Source organism: Rhopilema esculentum, chromosome 16, assembly GCF_057945365.1.
Source record: "Rhopilema esculentum isolate cy_ngs chromosome 16, ASM5794536v1, whole genome shotgun sequence".
Lineage (NCBI taxonomy): Eukaryota > Metazoa > Cnidaria > Scyphozoa > Rhizostomeae > Rhizostomatidae > Rhopilema > Rhopilema esculentum.
Genome location: NC_142830.1, coordinates 12,967,668 through 12,992,696, shown reverse-complemented (window position 1 = coordinate 12,992,696; position 25,029 = coordinate 12,967,668). Strand labels below are relative to the sequence as shown.

Sequence of the window (25,029 nt, the reverse complement as noted above, 5' to 3'; positions counted from 1 at the left end):
AGTATAAACTTTGTTTGGGTGAATCGATTGCAAAATAAAGTAGTCAAATTTGAACAAAAAAATGCTCACCAATAGAATTTTGTTGTTTTTTAACAGGGACAGGGGACCAGGGTATTTGAGGCCGGGCGAAAAGATATTGCTCAACTGGTTTTTTTCTCTCAACTTTCTAATTATAGATGTTCTCATATCAAGCAGTTCGATTTTTATTGTACGACATCAGAAGTGACGAGCAGCTACAAGCACAGTTTTAATGCAAACTACAATGTTTTGCTATCACCGCACCAGCGATTATTTCACGATTAAACAGCGAAATTATTAATTTTTCCTCAAGTCCTCTGTTTTTGACATACTTGTGGAGAACATTTTTCTTACAGCTGTCTTCCGCTTTCGCAATATTTTGTCCCGTTAAAATAAACAGAAGCAGAGATATTGATAAGTCAAATTACGAAAAGGCAAAGAAAACCAAACTGTCGCGTTTTCGAAAATCTAGCAGCGTTAAGCAATATGCTTCAGCTTTTGAGATTATGCAATTTTGACCTTGGGCGATCACCTGTCAGAATCTGGTAGATAAACAGTTAGGTTTTTTATGAAGATTATACAAGTTAGTATCTTTTATACCGAAAAAAGAACGCCAAGAGCGAGAGACAAAAAGTTGTATTTCTTCCTCATGGATACAAAAGTATATTAAAAATGTTAAAGTTTATGAAACAGATTAAAAGAAATAGCGTTGTCTTCAAAGTGGCATAGGGTACCCTAGGTTAAAGAGCGTTTTGTGGGATATTTGGAAAATGGGGCGTCGCGGGACAGTGCGGAGGAGGAGAGAAGAGAGATGGGTTCCCTACATTTTCACAAAAAGCACCTCTTTTGTTAGAAAGTGTAATTTCTTCAGTATTAAGTGCCCCCTTATGTATGTCGGAATCGAAAGAAAGATTTAATACGTGGGGGAGGGGGAGAGGAGTTGGAAAAGGAGAAAAAGGTTGGAAAGTTTTTACCGAAATACGACTCTCTACAGGATTAAGCAAAGGGTTAGAAACTAGAGCAAAGGGTTAGAAACATTTTGAGCAATTAATAATTTATGGGGGCGTTAATTAGGAACCCTAGGGTAGCTAAAAACTTGTGCTTGTATGGAGTGTAATTATTGCTGTGATTGAAGTAACAGTGTAGTGTGGTGAACATCTATTGTTTTCGATCTGATAAGGCATTCACATCCTTCAGTTCTGACTAGATTAGATAAGTCAGCGCAGCTGCTTTTTGGCTATGGAGTTCTGTTTGTACTTGGATTAGGCTAGATTTAATTGGCTTGCGTCTTTTTCGACAATGTCGATTTCGGCTCCAATACTCGACATTTTAAAGTTTCTATTGTCATTGCCTAGAGCTTTGAGATGCAGCTGAGGTTCTTGCACATGTAAGACTTCTAAATTTGTACCAAGAAGAAATCACTGCTAATTCCCTTGGGACGGAAATGTGGTGTCTCATGGGGATGATCAAAGAGGCATCATTTCCTTTGGGGCGATACACTGAAGCACTGATGTACTTTAGTATAATGCACTTCGTTTTCGCTCTTCTTGCCTTCTTGAAATGTATTTTGACCCTTTCATTATGGCAGCCGAGCAAACCCCCCTTTAGTAACGCGAGCAACCCCCTGGAATGCTTGGCAGGTGGCGTGAATTTTGATTGCCAACAAGAATATAACATAATTCCAAGTTTTCAAATAATTTTAATTTGACACTAATGTAATTTGTCTGCTGAAGCTGAATTTTTTAATTTCGTTAGGACACAATGTTTGATATTTTGTTGAGTCAGCAGGGAGCGCTATACTTTTACGAGAGTAGAAGATGTGTGAGTTTGACGTAATTTTGATAATAAGTGTATTTATGTTGGGGTTACAAATGGTTTAGCAGATGGTAGCTAGATTTTTTCATCAGAACCAAATTTATTTTCGTTCAAAAGACAGCGTTGTTGATCGAATATTGCTATTAGGCCAAGCTTATCGTTTTTAAATTGATACTTTCAAATGATCTTCGTCAGAGGTTAGGTCGAGTGGTAGGTGGAAGCTTTTCCAAAATTAGACTCGATGGATTTTTAGTTCTTGTTTCTAAATCTGTTTATTTTGCACTCAAATGCTAAAACTAAGAGTACCGTATTTCAAAATCACAATAGATAAAAAGAGAGTAAAACTGTTATTTTATGTTATATTCAACACATCTTTGTATATTGTATTTCCCACGTACCCCTTCAACAGAGATTTCGCTGCCAGTAACAGAAAGCATTTTGAGCTGTCACTGATTATTCACAAAACTAGACCCCCCTCCCAAAAGTATTCGAACGGAATTTTGCCTCAGCACAGGGTCAAATTAATAAAAAAATGAATTAGTTATATTTAAATAATGACAATAGGAACCATTTCAAAATTTCCGCCACTCGTAAAACAAAGTAAAAGTTACACAAATTTTTGAATTTGAGTCCAAAATTCATTTTATTTTTGAAATAACATTCAATATTTGGTGGGGGTATCCACGAGGCAAATTGACAATACGGATACAACGAGGTATTCATTTATGCAAATTTTCAATGAAATTGCGAGGAATATTTACCCTAAAGTCAAAGATTTTATCAGTTAACTGTTGCTTAGTTTTATATGCATCGAATTTTTCATATATGACCAAAGAAGCCATATTATTTTCAATCAGCATGTGAAAGATGTGAGAGAACTGGAGCCTAGTCACGTGTAATCAGAGAATCTGAGAAACACAAAAGGAAGTGACAGTGTTGGAGGCTGAGAACAGAAGTGTAGGAAGTATTTAACGATAAACATTCGTGAGAGTTAAATTGTTAAGTAAAAATGGACTAATGGAAATGGAAAGCTGTATATATCGTGTGTCTTTCAGTTATTCTTTTTAGTAGTTTATAACGCTAGATTCAGGCCCCTTCATCGCATTAACCTTCAATATTATACAGTTATTGTTTGGATTTGTCCCCTTCCCCAAGTTCAATAATTGGTGATAAAGTAGGTTCACAACTTTAAATGGAGCGGGGGTAAGGTGTTTGGCTAAACGGGTATACTGCGGGGCAATTTCTGTGCGTTTGGCGTTTGTCTCAGCATTTATGACCAGGAATGTGTGTGTATTGTAATAATGATTAGTTAGCTACAAGCTGGCTTTTTATAATAGTTTGATTAGCTTTTGATGTCATGGGCTCAAGAACGCTTCATTCTGTTTTGTATTCACTGATATAGTACCTAGCATAAATTTTCTTGATATTGCTAGGATAATTACATTTTTAGTGAAACTATCGCCGTAAAAGTAAAGGCCTAATTTTTTGGGCGTGATTCAAGTTATTAAATGGGAGGGATCTTCTTTGATAAGAATTAATTGCTAATTTCAGTGGGAGCGACAGTACAATAATCTAACATTCTTGTCGTTTGAACGCTATTTTGCTTTCCCAATATGACGTTTCAGATATTCAGTAAATTTTGTCTCTTGTTTAAAATTGTTGGGTTTTGAAATGTTGGGTCATTTGAAAATCTCAAGCCACACTAGTGGGTGTGCGAACGCGTAAGTTGAATGTAGCCCTATTTCCTCTTGTTTTCGCTGTTTGTAGTTATCCCAAAGAAGCTAGTCTGAAGTCTCGCTAGACTTTTTTTAGGTTTCCTAAGAATTACCCTTGCTATGAATTTGCTAAATAGACGCAAGGGAGCATGCTACACTGTATAGAGTTCTAAAGTGTGACGTCATCAAAACCCTTTTTTTAGAATTTTTGAGTTTTAACCACATAGCGTAAAAGATCACCATGAAATACTTTTAAATACGCAAAGTTGGCCAAATATGTCTAAAATCGGTTGAGATATGGCCAATGAAAGATTTGAAATTTGCTAACGAATCACTGTTATTTTGGCTCTGTTCATAAAGTTATGAACAGAGACCAAAATACAGAGGTTTGATGGGGAGAGAACCAATAAACATGTGGCCATATCTCTGCCATTTCGTAATACACTTGCCTGATTTTGCAAATTTAGAGGTATTTCATTAATGTCAGATAGGAGGTGATCAGCTTTGGTATGCGACACAAGTACACCTAAGGATAAAAAAGTCGTAAACATTTGAAATTTGGTTTTTTATCCATTGTCTGAATGTCTTTATTATTAATCCTCTTTGAACCGCATAGCGAAAGAAGTAGTGAAGCAGAAACTGACAGGTCTTAGCCATATTGAGATTCGCTATCTCTGGTTTATAAAAAAAATGCTTGCGAAATTTTTGCATTTTTTACACACACCTTGATTTGCTACTGTCTTCGTTCTGAGTTATTTCAAGTGAAAGGGTTGCATTTCTGAGCGTCTACTGTGAAGGAGCTGAACTGAAAGTGGACGTTTGGAAATGCAGCTCTAGCTAGCTCTTGGAAGAACTCGAGACGAAGGCTTGTAACAAGTCAAAGCCAGACATTTTTTGAGGCAACACATCGTGGTTATTGAGATGGCCTTGTGATTGTATTCGATTAACGGATATAATCGGATAAAGATATGGTGTAATTGGATCAACACCAAATGCTGCAGATTATCTTCCTAACTGGATATATCATTTTGCAAAAATTAGTAGTAGTTTGTGACTTAAAAATCCAATAAATTCAGCAGTTGTTTTCAGTTTTATAAGTAGATTATTCAATATTTAAGTTCCCGACGATGCTTTTCTTCTATATTCATTTTCTAATTTTATTGTTAATTCTTGTGTCCTTGAGCTCATATCACGTGATTCTTGATTCTACGAAAACTTTGTATTCATTCTCATCCCTTTACCTCGTCATGAAACTAAAGGCCGGTGTACACTTGGGTAGCTTTGCTAGGCCTTTGAAAGCTTTAACAGACATCATAGTTCAGACATTAAAGAGGGGAGCAAGGTAGCTGTAAGCCGATGTCCAAAGCTAGCAAACCTAGAAACTTGACCAAACATATCCGTTGAAGTTTCTGTCATATGTTTGTCTCACCGTGTATCGATGTTGCTGTCCTCTTCATTTTGAGATATTTTCAGATAAAAGATTCTTGACATCCCCCCCCCCCCCCCCAGTATAAAAATATAAAGTTTCGAATATGGTCTATCTCTCCTGTCCTCTCCATTAGGACGCTGTTGGTATGTGGCTCTTGGGAAAAAGTCTTTAAAAACTAAAAATTAAAAAATATTTCAAAACTATTGGTAATACGTCCTTCCAAAACGACCAGTTAACTGTTTTAAAGAAGGAAAAACTTGTAAGGAAAAATGAGAAAACCGAAATGTGATCCTTGTGGAACTCAACCGGAAGTTCCTCTGCTTTTTGTTTCATTAAGCAAATGATCTAAAAGAAATTTTATACTAACCTGGAAAATATTAAAACTGGTTTTAAGGATTGAACACTAGGAGAACATTTTAGCGAGTGCTTACGTTATAGTCATATCATTTCAAGGTGATATTTTAAGATGTACCAATATCTAACATAAGCAAACGAATTCATCGCAAATATTCGATCCTAATAATTGGACCGTTTTTTCAGAATCAGATAAAGTGAGCAGTTTATTCAGTTTGGGAAAGATCACAACATTAGAAATATTGAGCTGTCTTGGAAATTTGATGTAGCAAGTCTAGTACAGCATAAGTTTTATCGATGTGGCGAAAATGCAGTTGAGTGAGAAATATCTCGGAATTCTTCACTCCCTGCCCCTAGCCAGAGAATAAACTGTTTTTTGTCTATTTATGCTGTGTAAACGCCCGCTAAAAGATGTCGTAAAATGCCACACAGAATCAAAGAATATAAGCAGACTCGCGTCTGCTTTTAAGATGCTTAAAGATTTGCGTCTACTTTTGAGATTCGACTTATCCATGCTTTATGAGTTGCGCGTGCGACTGTAGATGAAGAAGATATACAAAATAAAGAGGGTGTCTGAATCCTTAATACCGATGGGTCCTTTGGTATTAACACCAAAGGATTCAAATCCTTAGTTTAAACAACGTTTTCCTTGCTTATCGATATGCAAACTAGAGATTTTTCGGTGTCTTTTATGATCAAGGGGAGGCTTTATGTGGTCCCATATCACAGTCTTCCGGAGATTCAACAGAGAAGCTGTTTTCGTACCCCTGATCTTGTTTTTATGCTGTGGTATAAAATGCCATGAAACTACCTTTGGTAGATTAAGAGATACATCTTGAGATGAAACAATATTGTTTGCTGTAGGAGTCGAGCTCATTTACCGCATTCAATTTGAAATTAACTGCAAATCTCGAAAACTCCCACAAGAATGGATTCACTCCTTCCAGACAGTCTCGAGTCAAAGTCTAGAATAAACACCCGAAGATGAATATTTCTTGTCTGTTTCAAAGATCCTCTGGCTGTCTAAATGTAGTTAATTTTGCAAAGTCTTTATTTTCAGTATACCTAAATAGATCTGTCGAGTTTCCAAATTAAAATTGTCAAGATAAGTTTATTACGTTTTCTGTAAAAGATTACTTTCAGTAAAGCGTTTTTTGAGTTAGATATATGAAGTCTTCTTCGTTGCAAAATGATCTTCTTTTAGAAATGTTAGGTGGCTCCTCCCTAATAAATTAAAACCAGAAAGCAACGAACCGCATTTCGGAGGGCTCTACCACAAGATGTTATTTGTTAGTTTTCTCTTTTCATTATCTCCTATTTTAATTTCTTTTAGCAGCGAGATGAGCACAACAACCGTGACGTCATCAACTCCGACTGTACAACTCACGCCACAACAACAGCAACAGCTCACTGAACAGCTGCTCCATTTGAAACAGCAACAGCAACTGCAACAGGAGTTTTTGTTCCGCCAGTACCAGGAACAGCAGGAATATTTACGACAACAACAACAAAGAGAGCTTCACCAGCATTTGGAAAGAAAGCCTCCGCAGGGCCGGGTAGTCCATGGTGGGCCTATCAACACATACGACACTAAATCGGAAGGAGACATTTGTAAAAAGGTGAGTGCTGTAGCATTGTTGGAACATCGTTTGATAAAGTAGCAAGGGAAATGGTAGTTTTGAACAAAAAGTACCTATTACCATCAAACACCACGCCGCTCTATAATAGCTCTTTTGATCTACATATTTTCGAGACATGCGCGAGAAGCGTAAGTATTGCGGGTGATTATGTTTCAGTAAAGCCATTTTCAGCCTTCTGAACCATCAAAACAAAGCGGGCTATATGTTTTCAAGAATTTATTTTTTAAATGGTCTGATAACAGATTCCAAATCACAAACCCTGTTTTTGTCGCATAAGCAAATATCGCAATGGCCTACTTGGATAAACACGAACTTTTCGAATTTAACAAACAGCTGCCATCTTGGACACGCCCTTTTTCTGACCAAATATGGCAACTTGATCGCTCTGTTTGAAGCATCCGCCATTTGCATATGCTTAGGCTGTGTTTGCAGGACCGTCGCTGCGGTGGGGCGTTTGGGGTATGACAGGCACTAGAAAATAATCTGTTACAAAAACGAAGATTTCTTACCATGAAGTGGTGCTTCGCAAATTTTCAGACTTATCGTCAAATAATGGATGAATTACCAACTTTGGCAGCGAATTAGACCCGAGCGCCCTCCTTGGGCACATGAATCAATGACGGTCCTGTGTGTTTTTCTCATGTTACAAGATCTAAGGTTTTCCACTATGCCAAATGTTCTTCGTTTGATTCGTGTTTATATGCTTTGTTCTTAATCCATTTGGTTGCTTTCTTCAATGATAATTTTTACAAGTGGTACTTTGTCTATTGATGAAGTTTCTATTTCTTCAACCGATTACAAATTTCTTCTTTACTTCCTTAACGGATAAATAACTTCTTTTTTATTTCATTAACCAGCCAAAAAAGTTTTTCTCTTATTTGTATACCTTAGGACGTTATTCTTCAGATATTCTTTATTCAATTCATACTTTTATTTTGAGAAGACTTCCATCATTCCGGGTATGAAGGCTTGAGTTGCAATGCTGTTTTAGTTTTTCATACTCCTTGCGGCACTCTTACGTGCTGTTAGCATATTTTTACCTGCTGTAAAGAGTCCCAATTTCTTTCAGTTTTTGTTGGGGAGACGAACGAACGAAAATCTCAAAATGCGTTAGGCATCCCTCCGTCCTTGAGTCCAAGAGCATGCGTAATAATGCCTCCGTTTCATGCGCATGCTCTTTCGCTCCAGGATGGGGGGTTCCCTTACTGATTCAAAACTTTCTCTTATACGTCTCTCCAAGAATTTAATCCAACCCGAAGAGAATTTTCCTATAGTATTTTTATCAAATAAGCTTCCCCGGAGAAATTTAGCGAAGACCAAGTAAGGGCACAATTTATTTGAAACTTGTGATGACATGCGGCTCTTCTCATGGCAGTTCAACATCTCCAAAAAAAACCATGATATCTGTCTCACCAGGATGACTGGTAGATAAAAATTGAAAAGGCCAACCATGGGTGTTCTTTGTGGCTTGGTCTTTCTAGACAAAAGGTTCGCTTACAAGCTATCTTGTCCCATGTTGATTTTTGAATGGTATTTGTATTCACATCCTTGCTATTTGGATATCGAAATTCGCTTGAGCTCTAATAGCACCGCAAAGTTTTGTTTTAAGGGAATAACTTCATGCTACTTTAAGTTATCTTTTTATTTCCAGCATTGGATTTAGATAAACCTCTGTTTTCTGAATCTACAACTTTTCTGCTTAATAAATAAAGCCTTAACTCGGTTGAATATCTTAGATTCACTGGTTTTTTATGATTTGTGCGGAAAATTAGAATTGATAATTCGCATGAGAGTATGAGATGTCCCAGTTCACATTTCACTTTTGAATGGAACAAATTTCTGGAGAGCTTATCTTTTTCTTTTCAGATATTTTGAAGCTTAAATTTCTTTGCCAGCTTTAATTTAACACGTCTGCAGTGATATTATGGTTGATAATTTTAGACCCCAAGAACGTTTCAGCGAGTATTTTGGTCCACGCTTTCAAGTTTTTAGTGTTCTGGTTCAAAAATGGAGATGTAGTGATCAAGTTTTATTAGGATGGTGTGACATGTTGTAAAGTTTGTTTTTCCAAGGCTAGCAGGACAAAAATAAGGTTGCCCTGTTGAAAAAACGAATTGATCAAGTTTAGAATTCTTATCGTTTCTCTTTGCTTTAACGAAAATTTATGGAATAAAGCTAATAGCTCTTAATAGATAACATTGAATTTGTGGTTTTTCATGTGACAAAAACCTAAAGCTTAAAATCTCATATTTTTAGAGTTTGATGTTGTTTTCTGTAGACAAAGTATAACCGCTATGGTTAAGACAGTATATTTTGCCAACGGGTTGCTTGCGATAAATTCTTATTGGATAATGCACCATACTTTTAGTGGTCAAGCTTTTGGCCTATGATTTTATCTTTCAATACAACGGTCATGGGGTTAACGATAAGAACAGAAGCATTGACGTTTGCTGACGAATTTACTTTAATTGTCCAAGTATTTGCAAATCACTCAAGTTTTTCGGTCAGTGCAAATCCTTTGAATCAATGGTTTTTACATTTCACTCGGGCGACCGCCCTCACCTTCGCCAAAGCTCGCGCCTAATTATTGGCACGAGCTAACGACCGCCCTTATAAAGACATGTCTCGCTCGCAAGGGACAGGAAGAGCATTTAGGCCTGTAAATCACAATATTCCTTGGTGAATGGTCAAGTTGCTTCTTGTTTGTCAATTGAGAAACTAGAAACTAGTGTAAATAGCATAGGCGACAGAATGGTACCTTGCTTGATCCCATTTTAATCACGAAATTTCCCTGTCTCAAAATCAACAGTGACATCGGTTGTCATATTGTCATGGCTTTTTGACCAGACTGGCAATGTTGTTATTGGAAACCAAAAACAACAGGGGTGTTCAGTCATTATTGTTTGTTCGGATCTTGTCTTTGTTAGCTCTTTCATTCTCGGTTTGTCATTTTACCCTAATGGCATCAATAGTCATGTTATACAAAGACCGACTTAATTCAACACATGAAGTACGTCTAGACCAGGGTGCTTGATTCTCGTTCTTTTACCCTTTGAAATATCTAGCAAAATAAATTTGACTCGTCATTGTTTGAGTGACTGAATAGTTTTCTAAGACGTTACTTTGTCTGGATTTCTGTTTGGCTCTTGAAAATGTTCGTTTTTTGGCCGGTCCATTTGCTCAATGTCTTTGTGTGATTTGGTATCGATGGTTGTGCTATATATAGGTCGCGTTCAATTTTCTCATCGCATCTTCTGTTTTTTGGTTCTCTTTTCTATGTGGTAGGGTAGCAGATAGATGTTGATACAAGACAAAATATTGTATTGAAGAAATTTATAAACGTGTGATTTCGTCTCAGCTTGAAAATGTTCAAAAACCAAACGGATGAAAAATTCGCCCTTTTCCTCTACAAGATAAATATGTTCATATGATACGTTGCTTGAAAAATTTCATAAATGTTAAATCGCATTGCAAGGCATTTTAAGTTCCCAGATTTGCAAAGCCGTATTTAATAACTACAACTAAATATGGAGATTTCAACTTGGATTTCAATTAGGCAGAATCCATTGCATAGAAGAATTAAAGAAGTTCCTAAACCGTTTGGCTGCAGATCAACTTGATAATTTATTTGTTCCCAGAACAAGCTTCCAAACTTTCCCATCTTTCTTTACATAGCTCGTTTTTTTCTTTAAACTGTAGTAAATATAAGACGATTATTCAAACATAACCTTCCAAGTGTGTTTCCATGTGAATCCGTGTTCAAAAGCTCTCGATTGTATTTTTAACCCGCAATTCGCCATTAAAACATTCAATAACGTTGTATGACTATTCGGCCGCAATTATGGCCAATGACGTCATTTCCGTTACGAACAGAACGATGTATCTAAGTTCGTTATTTCTTGCCAACCGGCTGAAGTTCCTTATCGCTGCCACCTTGACAAAACAATATGCCTATTAGAGCTTTGTTACTGTTTTTACGGAGATTGGCCTTGAATAAGAATGTAAATAACCTATTCTATATGTGGAAACAAAGGCTGTGTATAAAATAGACACCGTTTCCTTAAATAGCCGCAGATTTGATTCTGTAGATATCGCAACAGGTCCTTTGTCTTCATCGCCGCGACAGTTCGCGTTACGCACTGAATCGGCTACGGTGTTTAAAGGTTTGAAATCAAAGAACATATGTTGCGTGCAGGCTTTGAAGGCACAGCTCGAATGCTCGCTTGAAAACAACCCCACAGATTCATCAACATGAGATTGGTCTACCCATGTTTGGTAAGTAGAGCAAACTTTGGGTTAAAAATGAAAAATTTTAGCCACAATATTTTTTTAGTTCTCCAAGCATTTCATGGCATAACGTTGAAAAGCAAGGTATTCTCAAAGTTTACACTGGCTGTCACTAGATTATCTCTAGACTGCTCGATAATAGGCCTAGTATTTAAACATTGCTTTGAAAGATTTTAAACGGCACTCCGTGAAACTTAGACAATCTAGACTAGACAAGGATTGATTCCGCTCTAGGGCCTTTAAAAGAAAGTGTTTTGTAATTGAACCTGCAAGTCATTACAGAGTGAATTTTGTTTTACTTAGGTTTTTGAAGTTATCTGACAGCACTTTCTCGCTCAAACAATTAAGCAAAATTCTACCAACGTGACTAGTTATTCATATAATTATATCTTGTAATAACTTTTCCTAAATTTCTTGTTTTTATGTGAAAACATGTGTTATATTAAGATTATTCTGACTGAACATGTTAGAGACGATTTCAACCTGACTGTTTGAGGGCGTGTCCATTTCAAGATAAACTCACTATGTTTAGAAGGAGATTGCGCTCGTCTTGATGTTTGGCTCCGTTTAATCAATAATTCACATAATCGTAAATGAATGATGATAATGAATAATGCAGGATTGGAAAGAAATGATTGTCTATTTTAGGACAGTTTCCATTTAAATCTTCCATGTGGGAGTGTTACGATGAAAATTTCAAATACATATTGTATTATTCATGCTAGTTCTCGTGTGCATGCATATTTCATGCCACGTGTAGAACTCGCTAAATTGTCGTGAGCCATGTCAAAAAGGCGAGGATTCTACTTTGTTGTAGTCTTTTTTAAGCGGTTTAGAGCAGATAAAGCCCTCTGTTTGCCATTATTAGATCGTTGATAGCTCTCGCTTGACGTAAGAGACTTTATAAGCTCTATTTTCTGTACCAACATATTGAATCCTAATTTGATTCTTAAAATGAATAGTAGGCGGAATTCGAAAATCATGACGTAAATAGCATGATCCAGAACAACATAAACTGCATATTAGGACGTTTTTACATGATTTATTACGTAACTATGAAGTGATATCCAAGCTTAATTCTTTTGCAAGGTACCAAGCTAAATACAATTTAATTTTGTGCCAATAAGTCTTTGGCGCCGGAAAATGCGGAATTCTTCCGTTAGCAATACAATTTTTTCCAATCAACGTAATTGATGTCGTTTGGCAGCCAACAAGATGTGTTTAGAACACAAACGTGTTATTTACGTGTGGCATTAATTTCATAATGTCTACTGGCTTCATCAGGGCACCACGCAATAGATTTAGTTTTTTTATTTAATGCAGATATAAGTTTATCTGAAATATCTCCCAGTACTAACTCAATCTTTCCTTCCTAGGCAACTTTCGTGACAACGTTTGCTTCACTTGTGGGTTTTGTTAAGAATACACTGGCTCCATAAAAACAACAGGGCTCCACAAAATAAGAACAATGTTAGAGTCTCTGCTGTTAACAGATGAGAGTAGATTTTATTAGTTGATCAATCGAGATTTTCATGCAGTAGAAACAATTTAAAGTTATTTAGTTGTAGAAAAATCAATGTTGGATAAAGAAAAACCACGAACACCGAGCCTTGAATTAATCAAAAATCAACAACATTGGTACTTGGCAGAAAGTATCTGATAAATAGTAATGTATTGCCAAGACCCTTTCACTATTGGAATCAACATTTCAATTTTATTTCTGTTTCGTGCTAAATGATTATTTGATAAACATCTCACCGCCAGGTCAAGGTTTCATTTGAAACAAAACTTGGCTTCAGTTCGTCCTTGGCGCCCTACACGAGTTAGCTATTGGCGGGAAACTCTTCCTTTCTACTGCCCAATATTATTCAAGCCCTTTTTGGTTTTTTTGTTTCGATTTTTCTGAAGACCTTGCCAAAGATGCGGAAACCAAGTGACAAAAATAGAATCTTGAATAATTGGCTTACCGCCTGAAGTTTGGAAAAAGCAAAACCATTCTATTTAAATCATAAAGAATATTTATAAATATTTCCTTTGCGTGCTCCTTTATTGAAAATATTTCTTTGTAAACATCGTATTAAGACCGTTGAGTGGTTGCCAAAATTTTTTTCGAATCTAACGGTAGTTGTCCTATTTAGATTTTTCTACATGAAACGTTAATTTTAAGACATCAAAACGGTAATTTCATTTGGCTGAGATAAAAAGACCGCGAAAAAGACAACGCAGACATGTAGCTACTAGAAACGTGTCTCGCGTCTTCCAACAATATAACCCCAAGTAATTTGTCAATTTGATTAAAATGTAAGGAACATTTGAATAATGAACAGAACTTTGTTTTATAGGAGAGCTGTAGAGTATCGAGCTGAAAACATTGTATTTGTATTTGTTTCTACCTAGCATCCGAAGGTAGTTTTTAGGACATTGAGAAGCTGTGCTTATCGAGAAGTGTCCTGGTCCTTCATCTCGATGTGACCACACCTCGTGATTTCTACGCCTGCAATTATAGAGAACTGGCGACTCTCCCTACTCTGGGTGAACGTTTGGTCATGCCAGACAGATTTGAAACTTTCTTTAATGCTTTATCACTTTAATTTTATTACTTCATCACAGTCAAAATATATTTAAAATGATTGAATTATATTCATCGTTAAGTGTTCACATCGTATTTAAAGCTTTGTATAAACCCAATTTGATTTGAATGAATTTATTGTGAGTATGTTTGTATATGCAAGGCAATTTGAGAAAATTGCCATATTTAGTATATAAAGCTATCACGTATTCTCTTGAACTGCAGTTTGCTTCCATCGTAAATTTATTTTCGATTTGAAATCCAAATTATTCACTCTTGTGGCAAACAGTTTAGTGTCAGCCAGATTGTTTCATGACTGGTTCAAATGCGACCTGTAATTATAAACCTTAGCAAGGTAATCTTCAACCTGCTGCGTAGGCTTAAACACAAAAGTTAAATTTGAAGAGCTTTGTGATTTATACTCAGTTGTTGCATAGTTAAACTGGCATTTAGTTATTTATGTAAATAAACTGTTATATCACACATGTTAGGGATAAATCCGTTATTAATGTAAAAGTTTCCCTTTTCATTTGTTACATTTATAACAAACAACGAATCAAGGCATTATTTCGAAGCAATATGTTTGTTTATAGCAGTTGTTTGGATAAACATTTTTGACATCTATCTTGTGGCACAAATATTGCCTAGTACTTTGGACAACTTTTTATTAGTACCAAACCTACAGCTTATTTTGTTCGTTTATTACTGTTCAAAGAATGAAATGCCATAATGATTTAACTTTTGTTTTTTAGGTTTTTGTTTCCTTTAATCCTTTCTTGTTTACGAATTCGTATATCTGTTTACGAACAGTCCAACACCTTCATGGTTATAAAGCCAGTCACAATTGTGGTCCAGACTTGTAAATTAAGCAATTTCACTTTCACTTCAGTTTTCCTCTCATACCCTGAGGAGTTCTAGATAAAAAATCCTTTTAATAATATGATTTTGGAGTTACTTTCATTTTTCTTCCGTAACATTAATTTGCATTAATTACATAAATTATATTATATTGGAAATGTACGTGAAAGATGTGGTAATATATAAGTTTCGTACCGGAAAACCATCCTTTTTAGCCGGAGAATTCATCCGGCTAAAAAAATTTTCTTTCCCATGAATCGAACCTTGAAAATATTCTTTTCATTTTACAGGAAAAATCTTCTGCCTTGAACGAATCGATAATCCAAAGGCCAAAGAAAGAAGAAGGTTAGTTGGTTTGATAATTTGTGGTACATCATGCTATAATCGCTATTTTAAGGGCCTAAAGCGTGAGGTTCCTTCGACAGGGATTGTAATTCGTGTATAGTTACCTAAAGTTAGAACATGTCGGTTTTGATGCAGTGTGATTATAAGATTATCCGGTAGATAACAACGAAAGAACACCCCAACTCGGACTTCAATACTCCATTTTGTATTCTCACACCTATAACATAACATAACGAAACGGGCGCATGCCCAACATAACATAAATACGAGGCTAATAGCGTCACACCTTTCCTCCAACAAAAAAATAAACAGAACAGTAACATGATAAAATAATTGTCTTCAAAGTTTGCTAATCAGAAGTTGTGGTCAGGGAGGTAGTCAGGCCGAATTATCTTCCTGCCACTCCTTGTCGTTACTGGCTGGAAAAAGTTCAATTGCCTGTGATCAAATCTGGTCTTAGCAGGTCTAACGGCGGTTGTCTCTTCTTCAGTGGCATCAGGTCGTGAGTGAGGTGCCTCTTGCGGATCAAATTGCTCCATTTTAGATTGGTGGTCTTCATAAGGTCGAGCCACTGCTTCTCGTTCCTTTCTGGGGAAAATGGTTTAATCTTCTTCATCTGCGTAGAATGACTCTTTGGTTTGACGTAGAAACTTTCGATTTCGTCTGAAGATTCTTCCATCTTCGGTTTTTACATTATAAGATCTTACACCAACTTGCTCTATGCTCAGGATCCTTTGGTCCAGAGGCCTGTTCTGTCGGAATTTCTTGGATTTATCCGGACTACATCACCTTTCTTTAATGCACAATGCCCTTGTGCCTCTGTTATAATACTTTGATTGTACCTCTTTCCTCTGTCGAAGTTTTTCTTGGACACGAGTAACAACCTTTGGTTTAAGGAGCTTCTTCGATATGGGAAGCAGTGTTTTAGCTCGTCTGCTAAAAATACGCTGGGAAGGAAAGCTTTCCATCCCCTCAGACGGCGTGTTTCGCCATTCTAGTAGCACAAGATAGAAGTCATCACCAGATTCAGTCGCTTTTTTCATTAGCATCTTTGCAGTTCTGACGGCATTTTCTGCTTTGCCATTACTTTGTGCGTACTCTGGCGAGCTTAGCTCGGTGGTAAATTCATATTCGTTGGCAAAATCCTGAAATTCTTTAGAGGAAAAAGGTACGTTGTCACTCATGAGCTTATCTGTTATGCCATGAGTAGAGAAGTGTCTCTTGAGCTTCTTCTAAATTTTCCCAACAGTTTTGTAGCTGGAGTAGCAATCCACAGTACAGAGGAAGTCTTTGTTGTTGACCGTGAAAATGTCAGCAGCAATTTTTTGCCAGGGGCGGCTTGGGATTTCACGAGGAATAAGAGGCTCTCTGGCCTGGTTGTTTTGGAATGTGTTACAGATTTCACATTTCGAGATGAAGTCGATAAGATCTTTGTTCATGCCAGGCCAGTAAACTGCTTCTCTGGCTCTTCTGAGGCAGCTCTGTATTCCTGTGTGTGTTAAATGCAGTTTCTCCCGGATCTTTTTGCGCAGTGTTTCTGGAATTACAGCTCTCTGACCCTTGAATATTACGTCATCTTTTGTTGCTAGCTTGTCTCTAATTGAGAAGTATGGATGTATACATCGAGGAAGGGTCTCTTTTCTTTCTGCTCTATGGTAAAAATACTTTAGAACTGGTGCCTTGCAAATTGTTTTTTGTATGTCAGCAAAAGACTTGTCATGATCTTTTCCCCATACCCATGGTGCATCTTTGTGGGTCAAATTTCTCAGAGGTTCGCATACTTCAGATAGTCTGGGAAGAAACTTGGCCAGGTATTTTACCATGCCAATGAACCTTTGTAAACCAGCGACATCTTTCGGCTTGCTCATCTTTGTGATGGCTTCAACTTTTGCGGGGTCTATTTTAAGACCATTCTGTGTTAGTGTATGACCAATGAAGGAAACTTCATCCCACTTGAACTTGAATTTGTCTTTGTTCAGCTTGATGTTTTTTGTTGACATCGTTGCAAAAGTGCCAACATGTTCATGTCATGATTTTTGACAGCTTCTTCGTATGTTTCTCCTCTTCCGGTAACAAGAGCATCGTCAGCGACTGCATACACTCCAGATAGGCCTTCAATGCACTGATCAAATTTGTGTTGAAAATGTTCTGAAGCTGGTTTAATTCCAATTGGCATACTGAGGTACCTCCAACCCCCTCATGGTGTCTGGAACGTTGTGAGCATGCTTGATTCTTCGTCGAGCTCTATTTGAAGGTACCCTTCTTTCAGGTCGATTTTGCTGAATACCTTGACACCTTCTAGCTCTGGTAGCACATCCTCAATGAGCGGTAAAGGATAATGACTTCTTTTCAATGCTTTGTTGAGGTGTTGTGGATCGATGCACACCCTCAGTTTCCCATTTGGTTTTTCTGCAATGACGAGATTTGATACCCAATCTGTTGGACTTGTAACTTTCTGAATGACATGAAGATTTTCCAGCCTTTTCCAATTCAGCCTTGAGTTTTGCTTTAAGAGCGCTGGGTACTCTGCGAAGCGGCATGAAAACAGGGATTTATGCCTCATCAACATCTAAGTGCAGCTTGCCTGGCATGTGACCCAGGCCTTCAAAGACATTTCCAAAACGTCTCTCTATATCTGCAATACTGAGTGGAGCCTCTGCAGTAGTCAATAAAACTGTTTCCATGACAACCGTTGGTTGTGCCTGTTGATTTGTGCTGTTTGAAGCTATATTGTTAGAGCTAACATTTTCTACATTTGCGTTAAAGATATTAGCATAATTAACAGTCAGCTGTCCCATTTTTTGTACTGCATAAGCTCTTAATAATGGTACATAGTCTCCCTTTACAATAACAAATCTGACAGTGTACTCAGTCTGGTTCTTTGAGTTTACTACCTTGAGTTTAAAAATACCATTTATCAGTAATGAAGCTTGACGGTACAGGTGCAAAGAGTGATCAGATTTTTCAACTTTTGTGCCTGGAGGAACGAAGTGTTTTGGAAGGACATTACAGGTAGCACCTGAGTCAGGTTGAAAACAAATTTGCCTGCTTTTTATAATCATGGAGGCACAAAATTTGTTCTTAGGAGGGGATTGGGACACAGCATTGATTGCCAAATTATTTTTGAGTGAAATTTCAACAATGAGAATTTCATCATCACTAGAAAAGTTTTATTCCTTCATTGCATGTATCTTGGCTTTAGAAAATGTATCTCTCATACCTGGTGATTTCTTCAAGCTCCACTTCTCAACAAAATGGTTTATCTTACCACAACCAGAACAATATCTGCCGAAGGCTAGGCAACTCTCTCTTTTATGGCTACGTCCACAAAATTTGCAATCTGAAATAAAACCTCTTGTGTCTCCAGTGGTTTTACTTGGGCTGCTTTGCTTTCCAACATAATTTGCCATGAGGTCACGACTATCAGCTTGGCCAGCCATTGCTTTTGCTCGAGCAGTAGTTGTTTCTGTGGCCCTGCATAAGTCAATGCGTTTAGATAATGAGAGTTTTGGTTCTTGCAGCAGCTTACGTCGCACAGCATTGTTGTGAATGCCACAAAAAATTCGGTCACGTATCAACTCATCACTAAGTGGTCCAAATGCACATCTGGTTGCGAGGGCACGCAAAGAAGCCGCACAAGTTTCAACTGACTCTGTAGATCCCTGTGTACATTTATTGAATTTATAGCGTTCGTAAATTACATTTGTTTCTCCAATTCAGTAAGTATTCCACTATTCGAAGATTCGCTCAATGTTTTGACGTTCACCCTCCTCCTGGCACGGAAGTGAATTGTGTATTCGAAGAGCTTCCGGTCCTATGCAAGTGATGAAAGCAGCCACTCGAAAATTGTCTGGTTTAGTTTTCAAATTCGTAACAGTTCGTACGCATCATAAATTTGCTTTCATTGCTTCCAATTCTCTGCCAAACTCTCTTCTAAGCTTAATCGTGGGGGTAATGGCACGTTAGATATGAACGCCGATGTTCCGTTATTTCCTTCAGAGGAAGCACTAGGCCCAGGCACGATTGGATCCGGATCTGTCATCGCGAAACAAGAACCAGCAAAGCAATCATTTACCTTGTAAATATCAAAGATGGGTTTTTCACCTGACACATTGTAGGATTGTCCGGTATATAACAAGGAAAGAACACCCCAACTCGAACGTCAATACTCCATTTTGTATTCTCACGCCTAGGACATAACAAAACGAATCGGGCGCATGCCCAACATAACGTAACTACGAGGCTAATAACGTCACAGTGATTCTTCGCAAATTTAACCAAAAATCATTTTCTTGCAATTTTATCTGCTTTTCACTGCCATGTAGCCTTCACTTTCTGGCATTCTCTACACGAAGTGCAAACAACGCACCAAGGTAATATTGTCCCGCCTAGCCGGAAACTAAGCAGCGGGTGTTTACATGATCATCGTCTGCCCGGGATCTTGTCTGCCCGGGTTCTCGCCTGCCTGGGATCTCGCCTCCCCGGAATCTCGCCACCCCGGAATCTCGCCTCCCAGGAATCTCGCCTCCCCGGAATCTCGCCTCCCCGGAATCTCGCCTGCCTGGGATCTCGCCTCTTTCTGCACTTGCTAAAACTCGAATCTATATAAACATGCCCTAAAAGGTTGCAATGAATCATTGAACCGGTTCGTGAAAAGGAAAATTGCCTAGCAACATTATTTCGGAGTGCTGTAACCAGCTAACTACCCCTCGTAATGTTAATTACCGTTCTAAATAACATACTGTAAAGATATATGTTTAGAATTTCATGACCGATTTGCTTGTTAAATCATCATTGTGGGTCGTGTAGTGTCTAGAGATGGGCATTTGGTACTTAGGGCTGGTACTATAAATATTGATTTCTGGCTTCTTTGCAGATGAAGATTTTTTTTCTGTTTAAGTTAAATTCGCAGCTCCTTTCATCATATACTACGTCATATGTTTATAATCCTTTTACTGTTTTTCTTATTCAACGCCTCTTTTAACAGACACCACCTCCCAAATAACGGACACATTCCCAAGAGCGGACACACCCACCTTCAATAATGAGCACGCCTACCCCTAAAAATTAGCATGCCCACCTCCGATAGTGAACATGCTTGCGCCTAAAGATAGACATCCACCCCCCCCTCAATTACTGACCTCCCCCACTTACAAAAACGAACAACTCAAAATAACAAATGAAGAAGTTTGTTCTTAAACACCAGACCCTTTTCTTCATCTTACAGTTACTTGTGTCCAACGCATGCCCTCCGTATGGTGGTTCCATTGGGCGGCAATGATTGACAATTTAGTTGGATGACAAGCTAAATCATTTGTTGCCGTTTTGAGAGCATGGGAGTGTTTTCAGGACAATAATGAGAATTTTTTGCAGTTAATAGGTGCTGGTGGCCAGGGTTTCTTGCCCGAGATTGCTACCAATTAGTTTTGATTTATAAAACTGACTTACATGAATCGTTTATGCGATGGTATATAATGATTTGCTAATTAGATCTGTGGAAAGCTAGAAAAAAGCGTGCTCTTTTAAATGGTCAGCAAGGCATGGCCATGATTATGGGTTCGTTGGTAAATAAATGATTGAACAGCACAGGGTTTAAGCGCCACACCACATCAGTGTATCAGCCCCTTGTCTTCAAGTAAGACATTGATAATTATAAGCATCATAATATTTTCTAAATTAAACTTTTCTTCGATACCGTAAGCCCTCGAGTATGCCCCCGGGGGCTAATATCGCAAAATTTATTGTGAGGTGGAGGCCTTTTCGGGGGGGGGGTGAAGGCTAGGGGCTAAAAGTAGCCAAAATTATTGCCAGGACAAATTTTCTTGCTCTGTTTTTAGCTGGTCAGTATGATAAAAAATGCAGATGCATATGGATATACCTCTTGCTGTCGAGGCAATATTTCAGCCCCTAGGGGCTTTATCAAGTGATTTATCGAGTTATCTCTATTCGTAGTAATTGCTTTTGGCCTTGCTTTTCATTTTCATCAATCCCTTTCTCTGCAAAATAAATATATTTCTAGAACGTGTCCTTAAAAATTATCATATTCTATCAACAAAGTCAATGACCGCGTCGTAGGAGATTCAACATATTTAGCACATCCAACACAGAAGTAACAACAACGCCCCCAGTAAGGAACCTTGAGACACAGAAGTAACAACAACGCCCCCAGTAAGGAACCTTGAGGTACTCTTCAAGGATGTTTGTATTTTATAGATGTCTTGCGTATTTGATTCCTATTGCTCTGTGTCATTGTTTAATTTGGGAGAGTAGGTTTTAATGCCTTTTGTTGTCGAAGTGTTTGCTCGTGGCAGTTTTCCGTTTTCCCTTTTAATCGCGTAAACAATTTGGGCCCATGTCCAAGTTAGTGTAATTGCCACAAAATTCCATGTGTTGTTGTTATGCCAACGTTTGGAATCTTTTCCTAGCACATGTAGAACCTTTTTTGGTCATCAGCTTTATGACTTGGACATCAGCTTTATGTCTGCTTTTCCTGTGAATCAGAGGGGCTTCCCGAAACAAGAAGTATCCTCCACAAATCCCTAGACCAGTTCAGAGCAGTTCTGATCAGAGCAACTAAAGTTCATTGCTCCTTCCCTCTTGCTTTTCTTTCAGTAAACACGATGTGAAGAATTATGCTGCCTGTGTGCTGATATGAAAAAATGCGGTGCACGTGCCAATTATGACATCATTGGCAGATAAAGAATTCTGTACCTTTACAATACTGCATCAATGTTTTTTAACATTGTTTTTTCGCTGACCAAGCGTGCATTTGATCGACATCTATACGTCGTGAATATTTGATCAAGTAGCTGATTTGATTTTAATTATAGTAATTATTTCAAACGGTCAGCCCACAATTCTAAATATAACTCTAAATTAATATAGTAGGCCGCACTTTTCTATATTTGAACGTTTGGTATTTGGCTTCGAGGATAAAGACCGCAGAGCTATCATTTGCGAATCCGGAAAGAGGCTAAAATAAAGTTTGTGGTTTGAAGAAAGGGATATGCATCGTGTTTTACTTAGCAAATGCATGCCTTCTATTGTTACCCCTTTTCGCAAGACTAATTTTGCTTCAATTTTCCTTTTATCTTTCTACAAATCTTCCTCCTACTTGTTAAGTTATTTTTATCGTATATCTTGCTTAACTTGTTTGTTTAGATTACCTGCTGCTTCATAGACAGTTCCATTATTTCTCATCGTTTTGTACCTTTGACTAAGGCGGACTTGTTTTGCTAATGAATGTACAAAAGTAACAAGGCTTTGTCCGTATTCTTATACTTCCCCGCCCCAAGGTCGTAATCCCTCTATGCTACACGTGCCAGTAACGATATGCGGATTTACTCAATCAAAAATGTTGTGGGTGTTGTTATTCGTCTCTGGAGTTGAGAGGTACGGGAAGGTTTTTGCCTGCTGTGGCAAAGTCAGGTTCTAATGTGAATTAAATTTATCATTCGGATCTTGGAAAGCAAGATAAATGCAAGGTATTGTGCATAATTTGTTTTTGCTATGTTTATGATTTGATACAGTTTGTTCTCAGCAAGCTCATCTGTTTTCAGTGTCCGTAGGCCAAAATAACTCTTTTCTATGTACTGGGTTCCTTGATGATATATTGGCTGTTGTTCTGTTACAAAAATTCTAGAGAAGAAACACTTTCTTTCTCCAGTAGTGTTTCAGACTGGCAAAGGAGAGAACCGAATGTTGGAAACAATTGAATTTTACATATTATATAGAAACCACAAGGATGGGTTGACATGAAGTGGTTAGTTTTAAATAAAATGGCTTTGTTGTTGAAGCATGTCTCTATGAGAGCTTTATCGTGGTTTTTTACATTAGAATGTCATACAATCGAACACAGTTTGGCATGTTATATAGACATTCCTACTCTTTTAGAAGTTCTCCAATTTTATCTTCGAGCCTGTTGTCTGTCTTTTGATGTCTGCAACTTTTCATGGCTTCTTCCATCCTTTATTAAATTTCGAAGATTCGTCGAGTTACCAAAAAATTCCTCTGTTATTAAATTATTTTTATAGCTGTTCAAACGACAAGTGTTTTCAAGCATTGTTCTCAGTTTTTTATCTTTCTTCGAATAGCTGTTCTGTTCTAAGATTTGCAGAAGTGTAATTATTTTTTGAAGCGACGGAAAGGGGCCTGGCTTGGAAAGAATGGCGAGCATTCTATTAAAAAATTCCTTTGGCAAAATCTGGATTCTCAAAACGTTAGTTTATAATTACAAGGAAATGTTGAAATGGCATTAGTCTCTCAAACAAAAACATTCATAGACAAGCTTAGCTTGCGATCAAGTTTATTTCATTTGGTTGCAAGTCTTTCTTTTCGTGGTTCCTTTTGAAAGTTGTGTCCTTAGTTTGTTTCGGAATATTATTTATCAACGAGGCTTATGATAGATGAAGTTTTCTCGTGTAATAGTTTGTTAAAGGGTAAATTTGAATGATAACAAGTTTTTTTCCAGTCGAAGGAGTCGTGAACCCAAGGCAAGGTAGTTTGTAAAATCAGTCCTTTTGTCATATCGCTTGTTCTCAGTGACTCATAGCTGCAACGATCTCGTTGGCTTCAGAAAATCCTTGATTAATCAGGCACTTTTTCTAGCAAGTGAAGCCAATACCTGTTTGATATTATTTTCGACACATTTCAACAATCTGCCAATACAAAAATGTCATGGTTTTAGTGACAGTGCACGGCAAACATAGACTCGGCCTATATCTGTTGGCATAAAATGGCTGTATCAAAACTTGATTTCACCGATATTTTTGTCAATTTTCCAGCCGCCTTTGTAAGTCGATAGTTTTACCTTTTTTGTTACCTAAAAACACAATGGGCTTCTCTATATTTTTATTGATTTAGAAATATTAGTTGTTCGAATGATTATCCATATACAAGTTATTTTATCTAAGAATTCAATACACTATGCCAAAGGTATAAAACCTAAGTTTTTATTATTTTACTTTTCCTGCAAAGTATTCCATCACCATAAGCAAATTAAGTTACTGTTCCGCAAATTTTTAATTTAGTAAAATTCAATCAACAAGGATATGTATTTTAAAACTGAGCATATACTTTTACCAAAACAGGTATTTCAGATTAAAGATGCGATGAACGATGCAAGAATGATTTCTTGAGATTTATGAAATAAATTCAATGTTTTATAAATTTATTGTTGTTGTTTTATAAAGATAATGATTGCTAAATCCAGCTGTGTTCAGAAAAATAAGAAGGGCAATTTTCTTCAATCTTAACATTTTTTATCTTATAACACGTACGGATATACTGATTGTTGCAAACTCCTACATTGTTGTGCGACAAATTGGGATCCACATGGGCACGGCCTAGGCATGAACCTTGGTCTTTGGTATCTAATTATATTGAATTCTGCCCTTCAATTTTTTTGTAGACTACTGCAAGGGTATATTTCATATAATGGCTTTAGGACTTCAATGTATTTTATGGTTGAGCAAAAGTAGTTATTTTTCTGTAATGTAAACATGCGCCATCGGACTTGAGATATTCTTGTGGAGCTGGAAAGCACCTGTTATTGTTTTGGGGGGTAACTGCTCGCTAGGAACTTGATCTTCGAGAGTTCTTTGGAGGTAATAACCCTGCCTTGGATAATATGGCACAGACAATTACATTATTTGTTGCATCGTAAGTGACAAAACATGGCCCCTAGCTTCACTAGACCCTTGAAAGCCCACTGCCTTTATGCTAAAGTTTTCAGATAATAATATAACTGATATAATAATATAATAATAACTGAATATTCTCATTGCAGGTGAAATGTCACTTTTCATAGTTCTCCAATAATGGAAGACGCCTTATATTTTTTGAGAGCGATAACGTCTGTCGAAGGAACGTGTTCAGAAATTTTTTTAGGGAAAGTGTTGCTATTCTTCACTGCTCTCCAGTAAAAAGTAGACACTGTTAACATTCGATTATGCTCTTTTTTATAAGAACCAGATGATTTTTGCCTCGGTTTGGTGTTCT

General features: G+C 37.3%; 1 protein-coding gene across 4 annotated transcripts in view; it reads left to right on the top strand.

The window, feature by feature from the left end:
- The window catches only part of LOC135682717 (histone deacetylase 4), a 55,386-nt gene that overhangs the window by 4,955 nt on the left and 25,402 nt on the right, over positions 1-25,029 (top strand). For 2 of the 4 annotated variants that reach the window (XM_065197723.2, XM_065197721.2), the window contains exons 2-3: positions 6,665-6,950; positions 14,976-15,030. In XM_065197723.2, the coding sequence (XP_065053795.2) occupies positions 6,672-6,950; positions 14,976-15,030 (334 nt within the window). In that variant the 5' untranslated portion in view covers positions 6,665-6,671. The other 2 variants (XM_065197724.2, XM_065197725.2) reach the window with 2 other exon arrangements.